The 27,211-nt window shown below is 61.4% G+C and overlaps 1 protein-coding gene across 2 annotated transcripts in view; it reads right to left on the bottom strand.

The window, feature by feature from the left end:
• Positions 1-1,322: 1,322 nt before the first annotated feature.
• Positions 1,323-27,211, bottom strand: part of COL26A1 (collagen type XXVI alpha 1 chain) — a 175,257-nt gene continuing 149,368 nt past the window's right edge. For both annotated transcript variants that reach the window (XM_027126057.1, XM_027126058.1), the window contains exons 4-13: positions 23,197-23,258; positions 17,643-17,799; positions 15,276-15,374; positions 14,437-14,589; positions 12,528-12,611; positions 10,638-10,690; positions 6,866-6,901; positions 5,652-5,702; positions 3,709-3,793; positions 1,323-2,930 (exon numbers count right to left, since the gene is read on the bottom strand). In XM_027126057.1, the coding sequence (XP_026981858.1) occupies positions 2,770-2,930; positions 3,709-3,793; positions 5,652-5,702; positions 6,866-6,901; positions 10,638-10,690; positions 12,528-12,611; positions 14,437-14,589; positions 15,276-15,374; positions 17,643-17,799; positions 23,197-23,258 (941 nt within the window). In that variant the 3' untranslated portion in view covers positions 1,323-2,769. The remainder of the gene's footprint in view (positions 2,931-3,708; positions 3,794-5,651; positions 5,703-6,865; positions 6,902-10,637; positions 10,691-12,527; positions 12,612-14,436; positions 14,590-15,275; positions 15,375-17,642; positions 17,800-23,196; positions 23,259-27,211) is intronic.

Here is a 27,211-nt window from a genome sequence, read left to right as displayed (position 1 = left end):
CTTGCCCTTTGACCCATCCCACGCCGCCCACGTGCTTCTGTTTGCACTGAGGGCCTTTGTGTGTGCACGTGGGCACCCACTCTGCCCGCCTGTGCTCAGTCTACACCTCCCCACCTCCAAGCAGCAGCCCCTGATCTAAGGATGCTGACGCCTGTGGGGTCTGTCCTTGAGACATTCAGGCTGGGGGCCGCTGGGGCAGCAGATTTGGGGTCCTGGGTAAGGCAGGACAATCTCTCTTAGGGCCCCCCGTCTGCCGCTGCCTCAGCGAGAACGAGATGCCTCGTGTCCTGCTTCACTAAGGGGTGGGGGGGCTTAGCTTGTCAGGTGGCATCGGTCCTCGCGTAGCCCCAGGAGGTGCATTGCTCCATGAATGAGGCTTCACCCCACAAAGGGGGGGTGCTCTGGGCAGAGAGGGCTGCACTGTCACTAGATGTGGGCCTCCCTGGGACGGCCTCCTGCAGCACCGGCGGGTCACCGCGGCCGGGCTCGGCAGCAGCCGTCATAGGTGCTCTTGCTGGGTAATGGGGTGGGTGTCCCCATCTGGGGGAAGGCATTCCTTTATTAAGAAACTGACGTCTCATCTGGGCCAGGCCCTCGGCAGGGGCGTGGGCGAGGGAGGTGGGCTGGGAGGATGGAAGTCAGCCAGACCCAGCCCTGCTGTGAGCGAGCCTGCGGGGTGCCAGCTCGGGGCGGGCGAGGATATTCTAGGGAGACAGTGTGGGGCCGGGGGCAGGGGGCACCAAGCCCGAAGCTTCCGGCTGGGAACACAGGGCCTTGCAACGGGAAGGGGGCTGCCATCAGAGCAGAGCTCCCCTGGGTCCCCTCATGTGCGGTGGGGTGGTCCCAGCAAGGGTGAGCTCCGGCTGGACACGGCCTGCAGGAGGCCCCGGGTGGCATTCAGCCAGTCCCCCACCTCGGCTGAGGGCTCAGGGGAAGGTCCGAGACGCTGGGCCCCCAAGTGGACGAAAATGTCCAGGACCCCAGGCCCGGGGCAGGAGCATGGTGGGTAGGGGTCCCTCCGCCCAGAGCCCCGAGCCCTCCCCACTTCACTCTCCATCTAGCAAAGCTGGGCCCAGGCCCAGCCCAGATGCAGCGCTGCTGGGTAGAGGGTGGGGAGCCTCTGAGGGGCTCCCCTCGCTCTCCCAACCCCCCATGGGGCTCCCAGGGGGCAGAGCCAGGCCTCCCTGCCTCAGGGCCTTGTGGTCCCTTTGGCTTCCGGGGGCTCCCGTCGGACACCCCTGGGGCTGGGCCCGGCCGAAGCTGACCCGGCACAGCCAGCCTCCCCAGAAGCCGCCGCCACAGGACACCAGAGCACAGCGGGGAGAGCACCTTTATTGTCGGAGGGTTACAGGTTTCCCGCCGCCTCTGACCGCCCCTCCGTGAAGACAGGCCTGCAGGAAGCCACGTCTTGGCTCCCACACGGCCAGCCCTGCCTCAAGGCGGGCAGTCGAGGCCTCAAGGGCAGGGAGAGGTTACCAGGGCCCGGAGGGACCAGGCCACAGCCTCCCCGGTGCAACAAGGGCAGTGGGGACGAGTCGCTCCTGCCACGAGGGGAGATGCACCTGGGGCGGCGCCAGCACCTGTGAATGTCTGAGTTTGCGGCCGTCGCTGAGACAGCGAGAGGAGCACGAGGGCCAGCCCAGGGCACAGGGGACCCGGTGCCGGAGAGGCCTCGAGCGCTGTGGCCTTGAGAGCTGCTCTGGGGCACCGGGGACCTGGGTGTCTGCTGTGGAGCCTGGCTGGGACCACAGCGCCGAGGGTGGGAGCATCTCTCTCCAGCAGGGCCTGGGAATCAGGCAGCAATCCCTCTTCCTCCTTGGGACATAGGACTTGCCGTGTAACGCAGAAGTGGCCAACCCTGTGGCTTCCCAGAGAGCCTGGGAGAGGGCAGGGCTGCAGGGATGGCCCCCGGAGGGTGCACATTTGCATTAAATCCTCCCTCCTCCCAGCTCAACGGGGTCAGAGAGATTGGGATGCGGCGGTGGGCAATGCCAATTCAGTTTGAGGGTCCTTGCACCCCAACGCTCCTCTCTCACGGTCTGCAAGTCCTCGTGACTGTTTCGGGTTTATTCAAGGTCTCCCTGGCCTCTGAGAGTAGCTACAGGCCAAGCTGCTCCCCAACCCGTGGAGCAGACCCCGAGCCCAGGCAGGGGAGTCGAGGGAGGAGGCCCAGGGCCCCCGCTGTCTCGTGCTGGGCAGGGCCCTGCCCTCCTTCCCAGCTGGAACCTCAGGAGCCGCCCGGCCCGACACCCGCCCTGAGTTTCCCCGTGAAGAGGGGAAGCTGGCAGGGTAGAGAGAACATGGGTTCAAACCCTGCCCCAGCCATCCCTGGTCTGGGGACCTTGGGCAGGTGAGTCATCCTCTCCAAGCCTCTGTCCCCCGTGTAAAGTCGGGATAACAAGCCTACCTCCTAAGGGTTAAATGAGACAATGTAGGGAAGCTCCTCGGACAGGCCCGAACGACGCAGGGACCCAGTAAATGATGAGTATGACGACTATTCTCACAGCCCGCCCGGCCCACCAGACCCCGTCTCCAGCAGGGAGTGCAGGTGAGGAGGGAAGGGACCAGGGCAGGGCTCTGGCCTCGGGCCCCTGCCCCTGGAGCTGCCATCTGTCCCCAAGGCCCCCAGCCCCCAGGAGCCAGTGTTCCTGACGATCGTCCAGGCCTGGAGCCCGGTCCCACTCGGGGTGTCCTCAGGTGCCAGTGGCTGCACAGGCCCCGGGGCTGGGTCTCTGGCGGAGTCGGGGCTTGTCCTGGAGCGCTGGCCTCTTACTTCCCGCCGCTGGCCCGGCCAGCGCTCCTCTGCCCAGGGTCGGGGCCAAGCAGGGCAGCCAGGGAGCCGTCGGGTGGGGGGCCACCACGCTTCATCTTGAGGTTGGCTCTCAGAGCGGCGTCCTGGCCGGAGCCCCCGTCAGGGGAGGCCAGAGGATCTGGAAGGAGAGCAGGAGGGTGGGCTTGCGCAGGGCCTTGGGAGCAAGCAAAGCACCTTCACTTCCAGCCCCGCCAGCAATGGAAGCTCTGTGCCCAGTGAGGACACGACAAAGCAGCAGCTGGCTTCTACTCCTCACGCATCCATTCACTCACTCACTCATTCATCCATTCATTCGTACACTCATTCATTCATTCATCCACGCATCCAGGCGCTCATTTCATTCATTCTCCCATTTGCTCATCTATCCATTCACCAATTCACTCATTCATCCACTCATTCATCCATTCTTCAACACATGCTAACCAGGGCCAGGCTCCAGGCCCTGCAGAAGAGCCAGGGAGAGACATGGAAACCTCACCCCATAAGGGAACAGCAGGTTCAGCACAGAGAGCTTGGTGGGGAGACGGGAAGGCGGCTTCAGGGAGGAAGGGATCCCGGGGCAGGTCCCGAAGCGGGAGCTGGTGCCCAGGAGGCCAAGGGACCAGCCTGAGCAAAGGTGCCGAGGTGGGAAAGGGCCTGGGGTAACCGGATGACGGCTGTGTGTCACTGGACACCAGGCCATGCTGGGGAGGGACCTGGATGTCGGTCACGGGCAGCAGGGAGCCACGGAGGGTCCTTGAGCGGGGGTGGGACAGGGCCAGACTGGCAGCCAAGTGAGGGGCCACTGGGGCAGGGAGAGGCAGCACCACGAGGGCGGCAGGGAGGCGGAACAGGGGGATTCGGACTCGGCGGCCGCCTGTGGGCCTGCCTGTCCCCAGGGCCTGGTCACCACGCACCGTGGATCCCGATCATATGCTCCAGGATGAGGACTCTCTCGGCCAGGATCTTCAGCGCCTCCCGCAGCTGCTGCACCCCCTCGCCCTGGGTGGGGGGGGGAGGAGGCAGCCAAGGTCAGGGCCATCCCGCCTCAGTGTACTGTCCCAGCCCTCCCCACGCCCGCCACTTCCCTCCTGCCACCAACATCAGTACAACAGCCATCACAGGGCGGACATCCCGGCGCCAGGGCTGGGGTTCGAATGACTATTCAGAGACACGGAACTTGACGCACAGAGAGGGTAACCAGAGTCCTGTGGCCACACAGCCTGGAAATGGCCGACCGGGGCTTCACACCCAGACCTGTCTGCCTCCAGCCTGGGCTCGTCCTGCTCCCGTGGCTGCCTGCTGCTTCCTCTGTGTGCCCTCCTTTCCGGAAAATACTCTGCTGTGGGCAGAGCACCTAGTACGGGCCCACGGGTCGGGGGTGCTTTGCCTGTCTCCTTCCTGGCACTGCCCACCCGAGAGATTTCCAGGGTGGTCACCCGGGCGAGAAAAAGAGAGGGCAGAGCCACGGCTTCTGGGAAGCCAGCAGGAGGACGCGATGATGGCATGTCTGCGTTTCTGGGAGCCAGCCTCACATGGGCGAAGGACCTCGTGTGTCGAGACACGTGAATGAGCTGATTAATCGAGAAGACAGGTGACAAGGCCACTTTGAAATAAAAAGTGATGGTGGAGAGACAAGGCCCCGCCCTGCAGTCAGCAGCAAACAGGCATCTTTGGCTGGTAGAACATGACAGCTCTGTCATGACATTCAGATTAAGTTAGCTTAAAACAAAAGAAAACCAAAAGCAGGCTACTGAGTTGCAAGAGAGAGGCCTTCCCACCACAGGCCGTGAGAAGCTGGGCTGTGGGTGGCGTCTGGGATGGGGGTGTCCCAGCTAGGAGCAGGCGGTCCAGGCCCCCTCTGTCAGGACCCGGCTAAGCCTCAGTCCCTGGGCCACAGGACGCACGCCGATGAGATGGGCCGGGGGAAGTCGTGGGTATCCTCTCTGTCTCCCCATCACAAGTGACCCCCGCATCCACATCTTCCTCCCACTGCCTCCTGTGCCCACCACGGTTGCCCTGATTCCAGCCTCTTCCCCCTTCTCCAGTCCCGCAAGGACCTCTGGAATGTCCCCTGGCCCCAGCTTCACCTCTCCAGCCCAGCCCGCCTCCCGCAGCCGTCCGCCTCCAACCTCTGCAGATACCCCCACCCCCGGCTTAGAACCTCCCTCAGCTCACTCAGCTGTGTGCCCACTGAGCTGGCCAGCCCGCTGAGCCCTGACACTCCCACGGGACTCATTCTCAGCTTGCAAGACCTCCCCTGCTGGCCCTACTGCCTCCGCCCCCTTTATCCATCACCCTGGTCCCCAGCCTCCTCTCCTGGTCCCGGAAGGCGTCGCTCCCCACAGCCATGCTCGCACTCCATCTGTGCCCCCTCCCCATCCCATCTTGCCCTGGCCCCTGTGTGCTCCCAACCTCACTCTTTCATCGTCCTCTCCCACATCCGCATGCCCATGGATCCTTCAGTCCACCACAGCGACCTTGGGCACACCCGTGTGCCAGGTGCTGTCATGGGAGAGTCCTGTCCCTGGAGAGGGACGCCACGGCTTGAAGCCTCCTTAAAAGAAAGGTCTTTTCTGCAGGTCCGTGGTTCCTCCGGCCCTCTCCGGCAGGGTCTCCCCCCGAATCAGGCCCCAGGCCGGTCACCCGATCTGTGCTACCCCATTGCAGGCAACTTCACCCTGTGCTGCAGTCGCTATTCACTCAGCTGTCTCCCCCGCTGGGCTGGGACCCCATTCACCCCGTGACTGATGCCCGGCTCAGGGCTGACGGTGTCAGTCCAGCTCTGTTGGGTACCCGCTCTCCTGCTGAGACACAGCCAAAGGGCAGGAGGGAAGCACGGGCCCAGGGGCACAGTTACCTCGGCGGCGGTAGCTTTCTCTTCCTCTTCCCCCTTCCCACCAGGCTCGCCCTGGGAAGAAAGTCGTGCAGTCAATGATGGGTGTGGGGTGGGGCGCTTCTCCACCCTCTCCAGCTTCTCTCCCTGGGCACCCCTGCGCAGCCCGGCACAGGGTTGATTTTAGGGGCTTAATTCTGTTTCTAGGGAGGGAGGAGTCAGGTTTGGAACCCCAGGAGCTCAGGTGTTGGCCCTTCTAGGGATCACGTCCCCTGCATCTCAGGTCTCTGCTTCCCTGACTCTAAAATGGGGCCAGTAACATCAGCCTCACAATAACACCTAGGTGGCCACTTACTCCTGTGTGACCTTGAGCAAGTTACCTTACCTCTCTGTGCCTCGATTTTCCCATCTCAAAAATGGAGGTAATAATAGCCTCATAGAGCTCTTAGGAGGATTAAATGAATCAATCTCAATAATAAGCTTGGAGAAGGCATGGCTTTGGAGGCTAACATTCCTGCATTTAAATCTTGGCTCTACCGTTGCCTAGCTGTGTGACCTTGGGCAAGTTGCTTAACCTCTCTGAGCCTTAGCTGCCAGTTCTGGCAAATAGGGAAAATAAAGCACTGTCTCATGGGGTCACTGTGAAGCTTAAACACGCTATGGATGAAGAGGGTTTCCACATAGAAGGTGCTCAGTAAAGATCCACCTCTTTGCCCCCAGCCCCATGCCCCTGACATAAGACTTGGGCACGAAGGAGGCAAATATCTCCTTGGCCCTGGAGATAGGGGCTGAGACTCATGAATTCTTATTTCCAAGAGGGGAATTAGAGGTCAGCTATCTATGTCTCTATTCCTAGAAGGTTCAGAGAAGGCAAGGGACTCTGCAGGTCACACAGCACATTAACCCAGGGGCCTGGGCTCCCTGGAAGGGACCTCAGGACTCTCATCTAAGCCTTGCAACAGGAGGCTATTTCAGTCCTTACTTCATACGCTCAGCGAGGGGGCTCCCACCTCCCGAAGTCACCCCTTCTCAACTTGGGCAGCTGGCACTGCACCCAGGTTGCCCGTTTCTCTCCCCCTGCCCCATCCTGGCTGGGCTGGATCCGGCCATGCCTGGGGAGGCTGGGGGGCTGAACTCAGCCAGGCCGCCTGGGGCAGACGCCCGCCCACCTGGTACCCTGGGCCTGCACCAGAGCCCATCGTCCTGGGGGTGGCCCATCCACACGGCCCCACACTTACAGGCTGCCCTGTCACGCCCCGCTCTCCAGCCAGGCCCTGTAGAAAATCAAACAAAGCAGGTTAGGCTTTGCCTGCCCTTGACAACCTCTCAGTCCTCCGCTGGCCCTCCCCCTGCACTGGGCTCTGGAAATCTGAAAAATGGATGCGGGGAGGAGGGTGGCGCAGAGGAAACACGAAGGCCACAGCCGGGGGCCTCCCCGGTCCTGGCGCCCCCGCCACTGGCCTGTGAAATGGGGCAATGCCAAGTATGGTTATCACTCGGAGAAGGGGACCAGATGGCAAAGCACACATCCCCCTAGTATGCGAGAGAGGGGCCCTGAGAGAACGAGTGACAGCAATGGTGATCGTGAGGGTGCCTGCGTGGACTCCCCATCAGCGCTGATGCCCAGCCGGAAGGCTCCCCAGGGCCCCAGACCTGTGCATCCCGCCGTCCTCCAGCACCCTCCCCCAGCCAGCCAGGAGATGCCCCCCCTCCACTTTCTCCAAAGTGGAACTCCCGGTTCCCCCCCCGACCCACCCCCACCCTGCAGTCTCTCCTCTGGGAAACGGAAACGGCTCCACGGTCCCGCAGCTGCTCCCACACACACCTTGGAGTTAACCTTCCCTTTCCCTCCCTCACCAAATTTATTCCATCAGCCAGACCTGTCAGGTTCACTTTCTAAGTATGTCTGTTCACGTTGCCATTTCCTCTGCGCTGCTGTGGCCTCCTCCCTGGTCTCCCTGCCCCACTGCCGCCTCCCCCCGCCTTCCATCCCTCCCTCAATAGCCAGAGGGGCCTTGGAAAACTGTAAATCAGGTCACGGACTCTCCCTCCCTGAACCCCGATGAGTCCCCTTTCCACTGTGACCCAAATCCACACATCAGCCCTGCAGGTAAGGCCCTGCCCACTTCCCCACCTCATCTCACCCCACGCTCTCCTCCACTCAGTATGCGCCAGGCATTTCCCTGCTTCGAGACCTCTGCACCTGCCCTTCCCTCGACCTGGAACGCTCTTGGCATCTCTGTAGGACTTCCGGTTCCTCGGGTCTCAGTCGGAATGTCACCTCCTCCTATCTGTCACCCCCTCCTGTCACCATAGGTCCTTTCCCAGTTATTCTCTATCACGTCTGCCTCCTGCACTAGACTATCAGCTACCGGAGGGCAGGGATCCCCACGTCCTTGTTCCTGTGCCCAGTACAGTGTCTGGAGCAACTGAGGCCCCAGGACGTACATAGTTAATGAATAGCGTTCATTAAGGGTCTCCGAGGAGCCTGGCATTCTCCACCTGTTTTCCCCATTATTTCTCACAACGAACCTACCCAGAAGGGATTTTTATCCTCAGTTCACAGATGGGGAAACTGAGGCCCAGGGGCTCAGGGACTTGTTTAGGGCCACCTAGCTGGAAATTGGCAGAACCAGGCTTCAAACCCGGGGCTGTCCGTCCTACTCGAGAAAGTCGGGACCACATGGTCCCCTGTTATTGTCCCTTCTCGCTCTTCTTTGACCCCTGACTAGGAGACATCCCTCCCCACAGACCACCAATTCTCAGAGGCCTCGACTCCTTGGCAAGGATGGAGACAGAGACTGGGTCATCAGACTGGCCCCACCATCCACCATGAAGCCACAGTCCAGCCCACCTGGTGGCCATTCTGACATTGTCAATACTGGGACGATGGAGCCTTGGAACCCAGCTCCATCCCTGCCGTGTAGGGGCCTCGGTGGGTCCTGGCAGTGGGTCCTGGAAGGGGGCTCTTTGACACCTGTTCAGTGGGGCCCTGGGGAGCCAGGGCCATGCCGGGCACTGTCTGGTGCCCCTGGCATCCCAGCCCTGGCTACAGACCCTCAGGTTTAAGGAAGGACCACCGCAAGGAGGAAAGGGGCCAAGATGCCGCCAGCCTGAAGACGCCCCAGGCTGGTGCCCGGTCACGCCGCCTCGAGCGGGGCTGGACAAGCAGCTCTGACTTGGTCCCCTTGAACCTGTTGGAAGCTTGCAGGCCCTGGGTCCCCACAAGGCTGCTGCGGGCACGGTCTGCACAGCCACCCAAGGCAGCCCTGCCCGCAAGGGCCTGGAAGACCCTAAAAATCAGCCAGCCGGCGGGATCAACCACCCCAAAGCACCCACTGCATTCTTGGCACTCTGCTGTCCTGCTGTGTGACTCTGGCGGGTGACAGAGTCTCTGAGCCTCCACCGCCCCATTGTTGCTGGGATAGAACGATGGGATCCCTTCGCATCGCTGACCTGCCCTGTCGCTGTGCGCCCTTCCCGAGAGAGTATCTGCCGGCCTTCCACGTGCCCCCCTCCCCCTCTTCCTGCCCTTTTGTCAGGGCTGAGCAGGCCCGGCCTGAAGGGAGAGGGGAGCCCCCAGCACGGGAGAAGCAGGAGAGACCGCGCTGCTGGCACGGGGCTCCTGGCGCGTGGAGCTCGGCCAGACGCCCCCTGCCAAGCTCCTACAGTTCCCGGGGCCTCTCCGACCCTCACCGCAGTCCTGTCACTGTCACTGTCCTTCTCTCTCACCCGCCCCCACCCCTTCTCTCTGGGGCCTGGGCCTGTGGCAGGGAGCCTGAGGGGCCAGGAGGGTGCTCTGGGGCGCCCAGACCCCTGGCTAAGCTGGCCACCCCACCTGACTCAGGGGCAGATCAGGTCTGAGGGCCTCCTGTCCCCCCTGCAGCCACCCCCTCCCCCAGGCCCCGCCTGCCGGCCTGGTCTGTACCACACCCACCCTGGCTCTGCCCTACGCCGTGCACCCCACTGGCCCTTCTCCTCCACGCCGCATCCTCCTGGTGGGAAAACACGCGGGGGACAACAGAGAGAGATCAGGAGCCGTGGGACACTGGTTCTTTGACGTCTAGAACATGTGCTCTAGAGGGCTGGCCTGTGGCCCCGGGCTCCGGCTGTGTCCTCGGCTGGCGTGGCTCGTGCCCTCCCTGTGTCTGGGGAATATTTGTCAAATGTCTAAAGGAATGAATGAATGTGTGGGACTCCTGAGGTCCCAGCACCCACAGGGCCAAGGCCCGGATCCACCTCCCTTGCAGTGGGAGGGGGGGCACCTCTCAGCCACTCCACCCCACCCGGGCCTGAGTTCCAGGGACCTCGGAGCCCTCGGTCTGGACGAGGCCCAGGGGAGGGGCTGCAGGAAGCTCCGTGCAGACATCCCCAGCCGCCACCCTTGCTGCCTCCACGTCCAGGAGCCCCCCCCGCCTCCACGTGACCTCCCCCCCAGGCCCCTGGGCCCCTGCGGCACAAGGCACATCCCCCCGGCAATTTATTTCTCTTTCACTCCCTGTGACAATCCACCAGGGAGGCCCTGTACACCCCGTCTTAGCAGCTGAGGAAGCCGGAGCCCAGAGAGGCTGCCTTTCTGCCCGAGGTCACACAGCTGGGAGGCAGAGCAAGCTGGGGTTCCGGGCCACACAGTCAGGCGTCAGAGTGGCCCCCGCACAGGCAGGTCTCCTTGAGGAGGGGCCACGGGCTGGGGTGGGCGTTCTGTGATCCTGGCCCAGCTCCACCACACCCTCTGGACGACCTCGGGTGGCACCTGGGTCTCAGCTCACTTATGAACCGGGAGCCATGTTAGCACCTCCCTGGCGTAGGCGGAGTGGGAAGCAGAGGGTCGCTGCTGCTAACAAAACCAGGACCCCACGCCTGCCTTCCCCTGGGGCCTGCCTGGACCCAGGTGGGGACCGGCCAGGTGGGCTGGCTCCTTCCTGAGCAACTGTGCTGGTAAGAAGCCTGGCTCCTCCTTTCCTGGCGAGACAATGTCTCCTCCCTTGCCAGAAATGGGAAAGACCTTACCTGGGATCCTGGTGCACCTGGGGGTCCAGGGGGACCGTGTGGTCCAGGGGGACCTGCCGGCAGAGTCACAGATGGTCACCTGGGGCCAGAGAAGCCCGCTGCCCCCATCAGCTCCGGAGAGGACCTTCCCACCCTCCCACCCCAGTCCCTGCCCTGGGTCTGTCTCCATGGGCAGCAAAGGAAGGTGTGGTGAATGAATGGTGGGGGAGGGGGGCACCCGCTCCCTTGGCCTCCCCTGCCCACCGCCAGAGCGGAGAGCCCACCTCCACCCACTCTCCCTGCAGCCCTGACATCACAACCAGAGCCTCATCCTCGGGGCCACCCCGCAGCCCCTCCCCAGCCGGCTAGTCCCCCAGCAAATCTCGAGTCTCTCCCTGCTCGGGACCTCAGACCTGACCCCTCTGAAGCCATCCTTCTTGCCTGGGTTACTGCTACCTGACCATCTGCCCTCCACACAGCCCCCCAGAGTGACCTTTCAAATAGGTCCCTCTCAGCCCAGCCTCCTCCACCTTCATCAGTCAGATACTCCTTCTGGAAAGTTCCTCTGCATCCGTGCCTTTGCCGATGCTGTTGCTTCCTCCTGGAGCTCCTCCAACCCCTCCACACCCCAGCAAACTCTTTGCTACTAGTCTCAGGCTAAGCGTCACCTCCTCCAGGAAGCCTTCCAGGAACCTACCCCGCCTCTTCTCTAGGCAAAGCCCTGACAGACCAGCTGCCACCTCTGGCCACTGTCGGTTTGCATGCCTGCCCCCCACCACGGGCCAGGGAGTGCCCAGAGGGTCAGGCCAGGCCTGACGGGTGCAGCACAGGAAGTGGTGTTCCTGACTGAACTTCCCGAATGCTTGGAAGAGTGAGGCCTCCGTCCCCAGTGGCCGGCACAGGTCTGCGCCTCTTGGGCTGCTAGGCTGTACCAATGTGCCCCCGGTACGCTTAGGGAGGACCCGCAGGAAAGTGTACCCCTGGTGGGGTGACGATCTGGACTCAGTCTAGCTAAAGGACAAACACCCTCCCAGCTCACTCCCAAATACCACCTTTTAAATGGGGCCACCCCGGCGCAGCTGCTCGCCCAGCCCTGCGTTCTTAGACCCTGTGGGATTCACTGATAGTATGGGGGTGCTGTTCGCCTTCTCCACTAGAATGGAAGTACCATGAGGACGGGAATCTTTGTTTGGTTTATTTAAGTATCCCAGGAACTTAGAACACTGCCCAGCTGAACAGTGCTCGGTGAACATTTCCTGAATTATGAGAGAGTGAATGAATGACAGAGAATGAGTGCCCGGGTCTGGAGCCCTAATCAAGAGGCGCCCCACCTGCCGGCCCCCAGGGCCTCTGTTGCTCGTTCATTCACAGGTAGAACCTGTCAGAGGAGACGTCCACACACCTGGGTGCCAGCCCTGCCCCACAGTCCCCTCCTCCCCCAGTGAGGGTCCCATCCCGTCCCCTCCCCACACTCCCCTCCTCCCCCAGCGAGGGTCCCATCCCATGCCCTCCCCCAGGGCCCTGCTCTCTGCCTGCAGGCCCAGGGCCTCCTGTCTCTTATGGGCAATGCCCCACCAGCTCCCTGGGTCTCCCGCATGGCCCCCACACCACCCGTGCAGACCCAGGCCTCCCCACACCCAGAGCATCCCTGCTCCGGCTCACACGAGGGCAGCCCGGGGCTGCATCATGTGGGTGTCAGGCCTTGTTCTGGCAGAAACACTGTGTCCAGTCCTGGGGAAGCTGCCGCCGGGAGCAAGAGGCCCCACCTCAAGCCACTGCTGGCTGGGGCAGACCCAGCGCCCTGCCGAGGCCATGACCCCCACCTGGGCCCCTCAAGGCCCCTTGGTCCAGGCCAAGCCCAGGAGGGGTCACCGGTGGAGACCAGCCTGTGCTGTTGCCCTCTGTGCTCACCTGGAGGGCCGGGGGGGCCCCGGGGCCCTGGGACGCCCGCCAGCACCGTGTCCACGGCGGCAGAGGCCAGCTGCACGTCTGCATCTGCGGGAAGGGCAGAGCGGCCCGTGACCTGGGGGGCAGGGCCGGCGGGGCGGGGGGGCTAGAGCTGAGATCCCCCGGAGCCAGGGTGGGCATGCCCGGCCCCGCCGGGCCTCACTGCAGCCCTGGTGAGCAGACGCCATTGCTCCCACGACTCAAGAGGAGCACACAGAGGCCAAATCAGAGGGCAGGGGAAGCCCCGTGGGCTCCATTTAAAACACAAACTCCTTCCTGAACACTCCAGGCCCTTGACTCTGGCCCCACCTTGCTTACCACCCGGGCTGGACGCTCTTCCAGGGTCCACCCCACATACCCATCCTGACGTACCTGGCTAGCTCACTCCTGTGGGGCCTCCTCCAGGAAGCCCTCCCTGCCCACCCCTCTGAGCTGCAGGGCCCTGGGCTGCCTCCATCAGGGCCCCAGAGCCGGGTGGAGTCTGTCTAGTGGCCTGGGTCTCTCCAGGGTGAGCCCCGTGTGACTTCACTCTGCCCTATTCTCAGAGCCAGGACCAGAAAGCCAGGCTTGGAAATGTCTGGATGGGGGTGGCTGCCTCTGCCTCTCCCTCCACTCATGGAAGCCTGGAGAGCCCTTCCATAGGCTTCACGGCGGGTGGCCTCCTACAGGTGCTCAGTCCTGGCCAGCCAGGTGCCCCCACTGGGGCACCCCCCCACTGTCCCCAAACATTCACACCTGGGTCTTCCAGGAAAGCTGCCCTCCCTGGAGGGCCCCAGGGCTGGGGAAGAAGGGTCCTGTCTGAGGAGGGCTCCCAGCACTAGACGTGGCAGGCGGGCAGTGCCAGGTGCAGGGCATCGTGCCCAGGCCAGGGCAGGCTGCAGCTCTCCTGGCCCAGGGATGCCGGCTGAGCCCTTAGACTCCCAAGGCACTTTACACGCATCATCCATTCTCCCCACTAGGGGGCACCACTGAGCCCACCGTGAGGGTGAGGCGGTTGGGTCGTCAGGGAGTTAACACTTTCTCCTGCCCCTGTATCTACTGAGGGCAGCCCAGGCCCCTCAGTCCCCTTGGAATGAGCCCCTCCCTCATGGCTGGGGGCTGTGTTTTTTTCACCCCCAGAGCAACTCCATCAGGATGTATTACCACCCCTCCTCTACGGATGGGGAAACTGAGGCTCAGAGCGGGACACAGGTCTTAACGCTCAGGGGAGGGCTATGCTGCCGCGGGGCGGAGGGGGCAGAAGCACCAGGAGGAGGGGCTTGGGTTTCTCCGACAGCCGACAAAGCGGTCCCTGGGATGTCACCCATTCAGAATTTCAAGTCAATCCTGCTTCTTAAAACCCTTCACACTCCCCAGGGCCCTTAACCAAAACGATGCCCGCCGTGGGCTGCCGGCCCCACCCGCACCCCCGTCCTCGGGGCCTCCCTGGAACCGCCCTCCCCGCGCGCTGGGGCGGCTCAGAGGCGCCCTCTCGCGCTAGACTGTAGCCTCTGCAGGCAGGAGGCTGTTTTGCTCACGGCTGTACGAGGCGGGCGGGTAAAAACAGAGTCCCACACGTCGTAGGTGATCAACACCTGTCCGGTGGCCTACAGTGAGGGGGTTTGTGGAGAGGACACGGGGTAACGGATGACCCGAGGCCAGGCCAGAGAGCGGAGTGACCCGTGGGGGTCAGACCCGGGGGCAGGAGCTGAGCGTGGGTTGCCGCCCCACCCCGCATCAGTGCCCCCCTGGCGACCCCGCCCCCCATTGGCAGAGCCAAGGCTCCCCTCACTGACAGTCCGCTTGCTTCATGGGGTCCTCTGGGGAGGGCTGGTCCCCCCGAAGACAGGCTCAGGCCCGCCCTCCCTCCCCACCCCTCAGGCATGCCACTCACTGTCCTTGTCTGTCGGCGGCTGCAGGGAGTAGAGGACGCCTTGGGGGCCGTTTGGAGGGAGGCCTGGGCTGCCTGCTGGGCCGGGGGGGCCGGGGGGGCCGGGGCGCCCCATCTCTCCAGGAAGCCCACGGGGCCCTGGCGGCCCCAAGAGGCCTGCAGTGGGGAGGAGAGGAGTCACAGGAGGGCCGGGCCTCGTGGCTGATGTAACAGAGACGAGAAGCAGACCCTGAAGGGGATGGGGCTGGCGAGGGCCGGTGGTGGCCTCCAGGCCCAGGGACACCCTGGAGGGCTCTTCCGGGAGCTAATAACATGACTTCCCCTTCCCAGCCCAGTGCACAGGGGACCCGGGGCAGCTGGATGGGAGGTGAGGGAGGCAGGAACCACAGAACCAGTGGGGGCTCCGGCCAGATGCCCTCTGCCCGCTCCAGGGACCTCAGCTCTGGGGAAGGGGCGCCGAGGGTGGCAGCCAGCCTGGGCCAGCCCTGTACCTGCCCTGACAGAGCCCAGGAGGAGCTGGGTGGTCTCTGGAGGTGTTGTTTACACGGCTGAGCACAACCCCCAGCCCCCAGGAGCCCCCCCGGAAACCTGCGCCCACAACCCCAGAAGCCTTCTCTTCCCACAGCCCAGGGCGAGACGGAGCCCTAAGGTGCTTGGGGTGAGGCTGCCGTGAGGGGGGCAATGGGAGGAAGTGGGCCTGGAGCCCCCCAAGATGGCAGTCATTAGCCCCAGCAAGAAAGGGGGTGTCTGGGATGCCTCGCCTGCTCAGACAGGGGAGAAACCCCAACTCCCTTCCCCCAGTGGACAGAGTCGGGTTGGGGCGTGTGGGGGTGTGTCCTTACCAGGAGGACCCGCTGGGCCCTTCTCTCCTGCCTGGCCCCGGTCACCTTTGGAGCCTGGGGGACCTGCAGGCCCTGGTGGTCCCGTCTGTCCCGGGGGCCCTGGGGATAGAATGAAATGAGGCCTGAGAACACTGTGGGCTGACCTGCGCCCCCCCGTGGCTCCAGGCTTGACCACCTGGGCTGTCCGGTCAGACCTGCCTCCAGGAATCCGGCCCACCTGGGGCCCCCCACAATGGGCAAAGGGACCATCACTAGCTCACATCAGTCATTACAGCTTGCAAACCATTTTTGTTCCTATTAACTTCTATGATCTCAAGAGCTACCTGTGTCCCCACTTGACAGATGGGAAAACTGAGGCTCAGAAAGGTGTGGCCCTTTGCTCAAGGTAGCAGAGCCAGGCTGTACATGAGTCAGAATCCTCTCTCCGCGTCCTGCTGTCTCCTTGCTCAGGCTCAGGAACTGGGCTTCTGGCAAAGAGCTTCCCAATGAGGCCTCCTTAGAGACCCCAGGAAGCCCTGAAGGACATGCCTGCCCAGCTTCACGGTCTCCAGGCCCCACGGGTGGGCAAGAGTAGATGGAGAGGCCAGAGTCCCCCTGTGTGGCCTGGGGACAGCCCCTTCTCTCCCTCTGGAAGCCCTGGGCCTGGGGAGAATGCTCAAAAATGCCTGCTGAACTGATGGAGGCCCTGGAGCTGCCGGATTCCAGAGAGATTCCCACCTGCTCGCGAGGATTCCAGGGTTCACCCAGGTGTCAGCATTTGTAGGGTTTGTGCTCCACCTGGTGGCCATTCTTGGGAACTGCAGTCCCGGTAAGAAGAAAGGTGCCCCAGGAGACCTGGAACCCATTCCAGCTTCCTCCCTCCCCTCCAGGGGGTGTTGGGGCCTGGGTCCTCCAGGGGATGAGAAGCCCCCCCTTCCCCCCAGCCCCCGCTCCCTCCTCAGTCCAAGAAGAAGGATCTGAAGTTGAGCATGGGGCAGCCCTCTGGAAATGAGACTTTGGGGAGAGTGGCTAGAGAGGTGCGGGGGGGCGGGGGGGGACCCAAAGTGAGATGCCCCCTCCTCTCATAGCAGGCCTAAGCTCACCCCTACACCCTCCCAGCCTCCAGAGACTACAGAATATCTGATGCTTCCCTGGCCCCTGGAATGGCTACTGGAGGCAACTCTCCCACTGCTGGGGGTCTACAGGCAGGGAAGGGGATGGAGCGTGCTCAGAGCTGAGTCTGGGCAGGAGTGCTAAGAAGCTGGGGGCTCAGCCTGGGGACAGGAGGAGGGAAGGCGTCACCTGCAAAGGGCTCCAGTGGGTCCGAGAATCACTGAGTCAAAATGGCCCTGGATCGCTGGGCGACCCCAGGGGTCACTTTTCGGAGCCTCAGTTCTCTCCTCTGTAACCTGAGCTTTACGAGCTTACTGGAATGATTAGCAATGATATCTGTACAGACTAGGGTGATATAAAAATATCTAATAACTGGCACAGCACGGATGCTGACCAGTCAGACGAGACCTCAGCCTTAAACCCTTGAGTTCAGCCACACAGACAGTGCCAGCTCACCGCCCAGGGTAAAGCCCCAGCACTTCTCCTGGCACATGGCAGGCATTCAACAATGCTGACTACCAGTATTACAGTTATTATTACTTTCTGCAGTCCCAGGGAGCAGAGCCCAAACCAATGGATAGAAACTGCAGAGAGAAAACGTTTACCTCTGACTTCAAAGTGTGGTGGGAAGGGTGAAAACAACAGGTGAGTGGATGTCTTCCAACTTGGGTCGGAGAGTTCAGAGAGGATCCCCCAGAAGGGGGGCAGTCAGTAAGCTGCCCGTCCCTGGTGGTATACAGGCAGGGGCTGCTGTAAAATTGGATGGAGCTGGGCTGGGGGCCTAAGTGCAGATGCTAAGGGGCAGCAGGGAAGTCAGTGAGCACAGTAGCTGGACTGTGAGGCAATAAGGAATGGTGAGGACTGCGGCAAACTGCAGACCTTGAACGGGATCTGCAGGGGCAGCTGTGACTTAGCTGCAGCCAATTGTTTCTCTTTTTTTAATTGTTTTTTAATATATATTTTTGGCCAAACCACACGGCATGTGGGATCTTGGTTCCCTGACCAGGGATCAAACCCGTGCCCCTTGCATTGGAAGTGTGGAGTCTTAACCACTGGACCACCAGGGAAGTCCCAGCCAATTGTTTCTGTTAAGAGACAGCCAACCCCAATGGCCAGATCTTCCATTTTTCTAAGAGAAGCGAGAAATCCTGGTTTTTATGTGAAATCCCCCCAGGTTTTAAACATTAGCTCAGTTTTTCAAAATGCCACGTGGGCATGTATGACCTCCTTGTGCAGGCCCTGGGAGGCCATGCCTCCCCTGTAGGCCTCACTCACCGGCCGGGCCCGTGGGCCTTCTTCTTTGGGGCCCGGGGTGGGCGAGAGGGAGGGCGTCAGGGAGGAAATCCTCGTTCCAGGGCGGTGGGGTGCTCTGGGGGGTCGGCAGGTCATTGTCTGGGCCTAAGGGCCGCTCTGCTGCTTCCAGAAGGAGAACCTGGGCCGGAAAAGGGCAGAGGGTCAGGCCCAGGCCAGGCCGGGGACACGTGTGAATGGGAACGTGTGCCCCAGGAGACCAGCAGCTGCCCGCTGCTCTTGGGACCACCAGTCCCCTCGCTGGAATGTTCTCCCACCCCTGCCCCTTCCCCTTCCCATTCAGGAAGCCCTCCTGACCCTTGGGCTCAGGCAGGTCCCCTTTGCACACGTTCAGAGTCACCGTACTGTACTTTCCTCCTAGAGCGGCTGTCCCTGGGGTTAGACACTGGCTGTTGGAATAACGACCACGGCCACCTCCACTTCACCGGCTCCTCTCAAGGGAGGGACTGGGCCCGCCTGCCCCCACACTGCCTGGCTCAGGGCACAAACAACGCAGCCAGGGAATGTGTGTGGATGAACGGATGGATGGAGGGAGGGAGGGAGGGAGGGGCAGAGGGCAAGAAAGGGAAGGGGAAAGGAAAGGAAAGAAAAAAAGAAGAAGAAAGAAAAGAAGGAGGAAGAATAAATAAATGGGTCCAGCTTGATGCATATATAACAGGAGCTCCAGAGAAACAGAAGTGGCCGTGGTCACCCAGGGCCAGCCTGGAAAGCAACTGTCCTCTCCCCTGGAGGAAAGCAGGGGTCAAGAACCAAAAGGACCCAGGGCCTCAGTTCATGTGAACTGGGAGCCAGGAGGCCTCAGAGAGGCCCTGCTGTCCCCAGAGAGGCTAGCAGGGGGCGCTGCGTGCCCGGGATCTGCACAGGGCAGGCAGGCAGATGCTAGCACACAGTAGACCCCCGCCACCCCAGCAGAGGCGGCCCTGGGGTTCCCGGGCCATATCAGCTGGAGCCCGGCTTCCTGTGCCGATCTGCCAGACAGGAAGGAAGAAGCCCAGTGTCTCACGTCCCCTCCAGCTCTTAGAAACCCGAATCCCGCGTCCTGCTGGAGTCTCCAGCTCAGCGTGTGAGATGAAAGTGTTCTGAGTATGGAGCTGGGCACACCCCCGCCGCCCCCCAGGCCCCCCAGCCCCCCCCATTAGAATCACTGGTGTCTAATCCCGCAGGTTTTGCTGCCTGAAGGCATCCAAACTGAAGTCCCCCGGCCTATACCCCACCCCACGTCCACCCCAACGCGGGAGTCCATACTTCCCGGAGGGCCTAATGGGCCCCCAGGCCTCTTCCAGTGCCCCTCCGCCTGCCTGTGGCCCTCGCTCGGCCTGTCATGTCCCCGCTCCCCAGGCCTGTGGCCTCAGGCTCTGCAACAGCCCTCTGCCTCCCCCACCTCCGCCTGCCCCCTCCCTCTCCTGCAGCCCCCGGTCCCCACAATCAACAGCAGTGCATGAGGACCTCCCGCAAAGCAAACCCCCTAAACACCGCCCATATTTCCACACACTTCGTACACAGGCGCCCGCCTTGGCCTCACCTGCGTCTCTTCCACCCGCTCTGCTCCAGCTGCTCTGAACTCTCCCAGTGCCCCTCAAGCCCAAGACCGCCCCACCTCCAAGCCCAAGCTCCTGCAGGGCCCTCCACCAGCCCTGCCCACAACCCCGACCCCCGGAAGATTCTGAGATCCAGTGAGCTGTCCCCTCCTCCCTGTGTCTGTCTGACCCTCTGGGCAGAAGGGGGGCCTCCCCTCCTGTGTGTCCCCTCAGCTCCTGTACAATCACTTTGTGCCCACAGCCAGGGCGGCGGTGGGAGCAATGCCACCAGCCCCGCCCTCAGGAGTAGGGACCACCTGGGGAGGGGGCGCCCTCCTTGCTCTGGGTCCCCAGAGCCCAGCACAGGTTAAGTGCCATGTGATGGGGGAAGCTGAGGCCCTGCTACCAGCCAGGCTGGTTTGAATCCCTGCTCTCCTACTAGGTGACCACTGTGTGACCTTGTGCAAGCATTGTGACCTCTGTGGGCCTCAGTTTTCCCATCAGCAAAATGGGGGTGATAACACTGACCCTGCAGGACCACGGGAGATCGGGAGCGCTCAACACATGAGCAACCCGGTTAGTCCTGCTGATGCTGGGACGGTGGCGGGGGGGGCGGGTCACGGGAACAAACGGCGGCCTTCACAGCACCCAGGCCTGGCTGGCTGGGCTGAGGCTTTGTGGCTGTGCAGACAGGGTCCCTCTGAGCGCCCCCTCCCACCAGTTCTGCAGTGTTCCGGGGCCTGGGTGACAGAGTCTCTGAGGACTCTTGGGAACAAAGTGGCACCCCTGCATCAGATCTCAGGTCCCCGTCTGTGTTGGGTGGGTGGGTTCCTGACCCTTGAGGCTCTGGTGACTCCCAGGGCCCCTGTCTCTCAGCCCCTCTCCTTTCTGGTCCTCACAAGGGCTCATGAGACAGGAAGGGCCACTGCAGCCCCATCACAGGTGAGGTGGAAATAGAGGCTCAGAGACTGCAAGTGACTTGCCCAAGGTCACCCAGCAAGTAGGTGGTGGGGCCAGGGCCCCATGTGCTGCCTCACCCACCTCCCCACAGCCGGGCCACAACCTTGGCCTCAGTGGAGCTTCACGGAGGCACAGAGAAGGGGAGCGGCTGGCTCAGATCACACAGCGGCTCAGGGGTGGAACCCCATCTCCTGAGCCCTGGAACCCCCTCTAGGAAGGGAGGGTTACAATTCCTGTCCCAACTACTGACTGTCCACTGGGAAGCTGACCAGCCATGGCCAAGTGGAGGAGCTGGGCGGCAGGGGAAGGAGACTTGTCTGTCGGTGCCCATGATTTGGGACCCAGAGCTGTGGGTGTGAGGATGGAGGTGGGGAGAACTGTCAGTACCTGGCGCCCCAGGGCTTGGGGGCAGGAGGGTGGGCGAAGGCAGGGGTAGCTCCCTTGTTTCTGGCCTGGCTCTGGAGATGGTGGGATTGCCTCCAGTCAAACAGGGGCGCAGGAAAGGGCAGGTCTGCGGGTGAAGGTGATCAGTCCAGGGGTGAGTTGAGATGCAGTGTCTCGGGGGAACCTCCAGATGGAAATATTTAACAGGGAGTAGCCAGGAGCAGAAGGGGGTTTGGAGCAGCTTGGAAAGATCAAGGAGGGGGGTCAGGCCCAGCTCCCAAGGGGACCTGCCACCTGCAGCCTTAGCCCTGCACCAGACACCCGGCTCACTTTTTCCTGGGGCACTTCCCACGCAGACACCAAGGCCCACAGAGCCCACGGACCCAGGCAGAGAAGCCCTGGCCACGGTCAAGTTAGAATCAGCCCCCACCAGAGTCCAAGTCCTCCTGGCCTGGCCATGGCCAACCTCCCAGAGAAACTGACCCCATTCCTGCCGGGCATGAGCACACCAGGGCGGGCAGCAGTGGGCGTGGGGACTTAGCCCAAGAAAACCAGACCTTGGCCAGCCTCGGAGGCAGTGGCTCTGATGACGTCATGGCGGCCTGCCTGATTGGCCAGGACACCGCCCTCCTGCACTGGAGAGCAGCCGAGTTCCGAGGCTCCTGTGACCCTCACTCAGGGAAACGCCCTCGGGCTGCCTCCCACTCAGTCTGGTCCTTGGAGTCAGAGTGTAAACTGAGGGGCAGGAGAGGAAGGAAGGCAGGAAACTTTGTCTGCTGGCCTTCCACCCCACCATCGCCCAACAGCCATTCCAGCCTGTCCCAGGAAAAGAGGGTGGCAGGAATCTAGACGAGCTCCTAGGTCTGTGTCCTTTGGCAACTCGGGCACCGTGCGGAGTGTAAATGGAACAGTCCCTTGTGGTCGCCTGGCCTCCAACCTCCTCCTCTTCCCTGGCTCCAGAGCCCCCTACTGTGTGCCTGCGGGTGTGCCCCAGAGGAGGAATCATGAGTGGCCAATTACTCATTTTCCCAGCTCCCTTGCAACTAGGAGGTGGGCGTATAGCCCAGTGCTGGCCAATGACACATAATGAATCTGTTGGGGTGCTTTACTTCCCCCCACTACTTCCTGCCTTTGAACAAGGTATAAGGATGTGAGGCCTTGAGCTGCAGCAGCCACTTTGTAACCATGAGGCACTGACCATGAGACCAAAAGCCAATTCACTAAGGAGGTGGAGAGGAAGGCTGTGTGAAGAGTCTGGGTTCTTGAGCCACCAAACCAATCCTGAGACCACTAACTTCTGGACTTCCTAGTGAACTAACGATAAATGGTAAGGAGTAAGCTGCCAGTGGCTGGGTTTCTGAACACATCCCTTCTGATGCCAAAACAGGTTTCTTGTCTGCAGAAGCAGAAGTTGCAGTGTCCAGGCCTCAGAGTTTCTGCTCTCTTATGCCAGCTGCCTGGGTTCTGACTCCCCATCTGGGGTCTGCCTGCCTGGTCCTGCCTTCGCCCACCTGACCCCAGCCCCTGAGCCCAGCTCCGTGCTCTCTCTGACCCCTGCGGGCTCACCTGACCTCAGCACAGCCCCTGAGGCTGCGGGGCTGTCCTGGCTGCTAGCCTGGCTTGTGTCCCCCTCCCTCTGCAGGCTGCCGCCTCTCAGGGCCCTCTGACCGGGCTGACGAAGCTCCCAGGGGCCCAGTTCCTCCAGGGGACACTTGGGCATAGAGCAGACAAGTGGGCAGCTGGAAGGTGATCCAGATAAGACACAGCAGTTGAGACAGGAGTCTCCCACCCCCTACCTGGGGATCCAGAAGAAACGCAGTGGCAGCCACCTCTCTGCACACCCGTCTCGAGCTACCTCTCCCCTCCCCCACCCAGGAGCCACCTGAGCTCACCCCTGTCCACCAGCCTCAGAAGGACCCAGTGAGGGGCTGGGAAATGTCTCCTTCAATTTCCATTTTACAGGGCAGCAGACTGAGGCCCAGAGCTAGGAAGGGACCTGCCAAGGCAGAGCAATTACTGGGACAGCCTGACCCCCCACCTCTGTAGTCCCCTGAGGTCTACAGAGGGGTCATGACCCTCACCCTCAGGGCCAGAGAGTAAGCCCCACCCCCAGCCCGCTGCCGTGGCCTTGGCCATGGTCGTGGTACAGCCTCTCTAGGCAGAGGGAGGTGTCAGGGTGGGAGGACCAGGGGAGGAATTGCTCACGGCGAGAGGGCATGGGCGAGGGCTAAGTGGGCAGGGGACAGCTGGCACAGTGCCTGTCCTCCCCCAGAGCTGTGATTTTTAACACCCCAGTGAGTGTACTGGGCCTGGGCCAGAGCAGGCTGTCAGCCTGGTTTCAGGTGCCTGGAAAATGTCCGTCAGGCCAGCCAGCCTGGGGACCCGACCTTTTCTAAAGTCTCGGGTACCAGAAGTACATCCCAGCATCTTCCCCAGCGTCCCTCACACCTGGGACCCTCAGCTTTCTTGCTCACCCCACTCCCTTCCCCAACCCCAGGAGACTGGCCCGGCCCAGAGAAGGTTACCCCGGGCCACTGAAGCCCCAAACAGCACCCATCCCTCAGGACCAGGCTGCTCAGTCCTGCTGGGCTCCCTGGGGCTGATGCAAGGCCCTCCCCAGCCAGCTCCCTAGGCCCATTATCCCCAGACCATCTGACCTTGGCTTCCAGCGTGGTCAGCCGGTCACTCATGTCACTGAGCCGGGTACAGTTCATGCATTCTGAAAGAGAAGAGGTGAGAGTGGAGTAGATCCTGGGGAGAGAGCAGCCCAGCCACAAGGATAGCCTCTGGTCAGGCAGGCAGGGAAATCTCTGAGCTGTTGCCAGCAAAACTCCTACCATCCTTCAGAGCCTCCTTACCCTTAGCGCCCCCTCCTCCATGCAGTCTGCCTGACCCCTGACCCTCCTTTCTGGGCATCCACAGCACAGAGTACTGTCTGTTTACTCAGTGAATTGTCTGAGCCAGCACCTGGGTTGCCTTCTCAGTCTGTGGGTGCCGTATGGGCGGGGTCTTTGTCTATTTTGTTTGTTCATGCATTTCAGTGCCTGGCACAAAATAGAGGCTCAAAAAAATATCTGATAGTCGCTGAATGGATAGTAAATGAGACACGCTCCCTGACTTTGAGAACTACAGTCTGGGGAAGGATACAGGCAAATAGACACAGGCTGGTAAGGGCTATAAGGACAGAACGTGCAAAAGAGCGTCATGGGGGATGTCAAAACCCATCTGGGGTGGGCAGTGGTCCAGGAGGGCTTCTTGGAGGCAGTGGCATCTAAGGTGAGGCCTGAGGGATGCACAATGACTGGTCAGGTTCAGCAGAAGGAAGAATAAGGGCTGAGGCCCCAAGGAGAACAGAACAGGGGAGCGTCTGCCAGCAGCCTGGCCTATCCGAGCACACCTGCAGGCCAACAAGGCTGGAGCAGTGGGCTGGGCCCTGACACAGGAGGCCTGGGGGGAAGAGCTTGGCAGTATCCTGAGGCCAATGGGCTGCTGTAGGAGGGGGTGAAAGCCAAGGTCAGATTTGCATTTTTAAAAGCTCACTCTGGCAGCGGAAGTGTCCCATGGGTGGGAGTGGGAGGGCCTGGGAGCCGAAGGCCAATTAGGAGACCAGTAACTGTTAACCTCCCAGGCATACATCTCCCTGGGCTGTAATCATCTATTTATGTCTGCCTCCCCCAGAGACCCAGAGCTCTTTAATGAGGAAATAGATGGTTCAAAGCTGTTCTAAGGAGCTTTTATTGCTCTAGAAGTCAAGAGATGCTTAGATTCCTCCCTCAGTTCAAAGCCTGACCCTACAGGAACCCCATTCTGGTTACACAGACACACGAGAGCTATTAGGGTAACTCAGCAGGTCCCACTTGGTGTTCAGAGGCCCCCGGCCCCCCATCATCAGCCTTGTCTGTCCCCCATCTTTGTCGCTGAATGCAAACCACTTTGTAAATGTCCCTATTTTAAAATAATGAGTGCTCTGTGAGAGATGTGAGGAGACACCAGGACGTTAGGACCATGGGAACAGGTGATTCAGGCCGTGTCCTCCCCAGGGGCGCCCAGCCTTGGGGCCAGGGGTGCTGACAGTCTCCACTTCCTGCTCACCAGCCCTACCTGGCTTTATGTGGGCTGGCAGGGGTCCCCTCACCCTCATCTCCCTCCCCATCTACCCTGGGCTCTGCCCAGTCAGTGGTTTATAAGCCTTTTTTAGGAACAGAACTCTTTCTCCCCCAATAAAACCTTGTCAGGAACCCCGATATATAAAAGAGATTAAAGACTGAGGTGTAAACACTGAAACTTTAAAACAACCAGAAGAATGTATACAGTTGTCTGACTCGGGGACGGGGCAGGACTTCACAAAGGATCAGCGAGAAAGGAGGCGGTTTTCTGGTTAAACATGGGGAATTGAACACACATGTTTCCCTCTAGTTCCTCCCAGGAAAGGGATGGTGAAGGGAGAAAAAGGTACAAACCACAAAGCAGAGAGATGGGCAGAGGAGACTTCGCAGTGAAAGGCAGCCGGGGGCCGAGTCCCAGGCTTGCAGACACAGGAGGGCTTGGAGATCAGGGAAAGGAGAGGGTCCTCTCTGGGCTCAGCGACCCACCCAAGGGGAAAGGCCCACAGGCGCTGATACCTAGGGAGGTCCCCTTCCCCCCCCCCCACCTCCTGTACAATGGCCTCCAGTCAACAAGGGCAAAACACACGGAAAGAGCCCCAGGGGGCTCTTAGTGCCTCCCTCCTAAATACAGAGGGTCCAGGGTTCCTGTGCCTCTGAAGGAGGCCCTTCATGGGAAAGACAGACATCAAAACAAAGAGGGTTCCATTTGTCATTCCACCCACCCTACCCTCCACCCTCCACCTTACTTTCCACCCACCCACCTCCCCATTCATCCATCCCCCACCCCTCCCTTCACCCCCGGACGCTACCCATCCCCAACCATCCTTTCATCCACCTGGAGGCACCGTGGCTCCCCATGGGCCCCTTGGTGACCCCGTGCTCATCCTGATGGGCGGGTGGCAGGGCAGCATGGATGGGGTGCCTGCCCTCGCAGCAAAGGCCCAAGAGCATCTCATGGGAGAACAGGCGCTGACTCTGGAGGAGGGCTGGCCTGGAGAACTTTCCTGTCTGAGCCTCAGCTGTCCCCTCCACACACAGGAGGGCACCGCCCCACCCCGGGGCCCAGCAGGAAGGGGGGGCAGGATGGCCATGGGTGAGATGTCAGTCAGAGCCCCAGCCCCACCCAGTGAACATTCCTGAGGCATTTAGAGGCTGTGAACACATTTCCAGGGTGTGAGGCAGGGGGGAAGGCCAGCAGAGGAAGGGGTGAGCCTTGGGCCCTCGCAGAAACCCATTTCTGGAAAGTGTGCTGGGCCCGGACCTAGTTTGCTCTGGCTCCGGGCACCCTGCTTGGCCTGTGGGGAGCGGTTTGGCTGTCAGCAGGCACAGGGGGTCCAGCTCCCCAGCCGCAGAGAGGCCCAGCCAGCGGGCAGGGGCGAGGCTGCCAGCTCAGCCTCCCTGTGCCACCTGCCCGGGCAGGCGCTCTGAGACTGGGCGGGTTTTATGGTTCCCCTGGCATTCTGTCATCGACAGCAATTAAATTATGCATTTGACTTTCTCTAACTATTCCTCGGAGCGGTGGAAATACGGAGATGGGCCTGGTGGGGACAATCCTGGCTGTGTGACTGGCCGAGGCCCTGCCACCTGGCTCTGGGCCGGTTCCCCCTCCCTGAGACCCAGACTCTACCTCTCTGGGATTCTGAGGATTCCCACGTTCTCAGCACACACAGGCCCACGAGTGTTTCCTCGTTTTGAGGACACAGCGGCAGAACCTGTGTTGGGAATTCTCTGCCAATATATCAGAAGAGTGGATGTGCCGGCGAACTGGTGTGTGTGTGTGTGTGTGTGTGTGTGTGTGTGTGTGTGTGTGTGTGTAAGAGAGAGAGAAACTGACTGCTTGGAGTGGTCAGTAGAGAGAGCACTATAGAGGCCACTAACTCACTGTGTGGCTTGTGAGGCCCTCTTTCTCTCTGCTCCTCAGTTTCCCCATCTGTAAAAGGGGTTTACATTGCTCAGGTCCAGGGACCTCGGGCTCCTGGACTCTTTGCTCCTGCCCTTGCCGGCCGGCTGCCCTGTCTACCTCTCTCTTTCTGTTCCTCCTCCCAGGACATCCCACCTTTGTGCCTCCAGCTTCTGCTTACCTCACCCATCCCTTTCCTGCTTGGGCCACGAGACCCTGACAGGTGCAGCCAGGGCACTTGGATGGTCCTGTGCCCAGAGGCCCAGCTCCCTCTGAGAGGTCTCTGAAATGGTCTGCAGGTACGGGGCATACGCAGGGTGGATGTCACCTGCAGCCAACCCAACGGGGCCCAGATGGAAGAGACCCCTATAATCCCCCGGGAGACCTTTGACCCTAGTCAAGACTCCTAGGGGAAAAAACCTCCAAGGAGGTCAATAGGGTAAGATACTGCGGAGACAGGGGTAGGACAGGCCAGCTAGACTGGCCATGGGTGCACACAGGGCACCACAGGAATAAGGAGGTCCTGAGTGATCTGTTTCCCTAATGTGACAAGAGCTATGGAGGTAAGCTCCCCCACCCCACCCGCCAAAAGCCTGACTCTAGGGAATGAAAATTGGGGGTAAAGAGGGGTACAGGGGACTCTCCTTTCTCATGGTAAGCCTTGAA

Source organism: Aethalodelphis obliquidens, unplaced genomic scaffold (genome assembly GCF_003676395.1).
Source record: "Aethalodelphis obliquidens isolate GAN/ISIS:26980383/991018 unplaced genomic scaffold, ASM367639v1 scaffold30, whole genome shotgun sequence".
NCBI lineage: Eukaryota > Metazoa > Chordata > Mammalia > Artiodactyla > Delphinidae > Aethalodelphis > Aethalodelphis obliquidens.
Note: the sequence above shows the minus strand (reverse complement) of the source record. Positions and strands in the feature narration are given on the sequence as shown.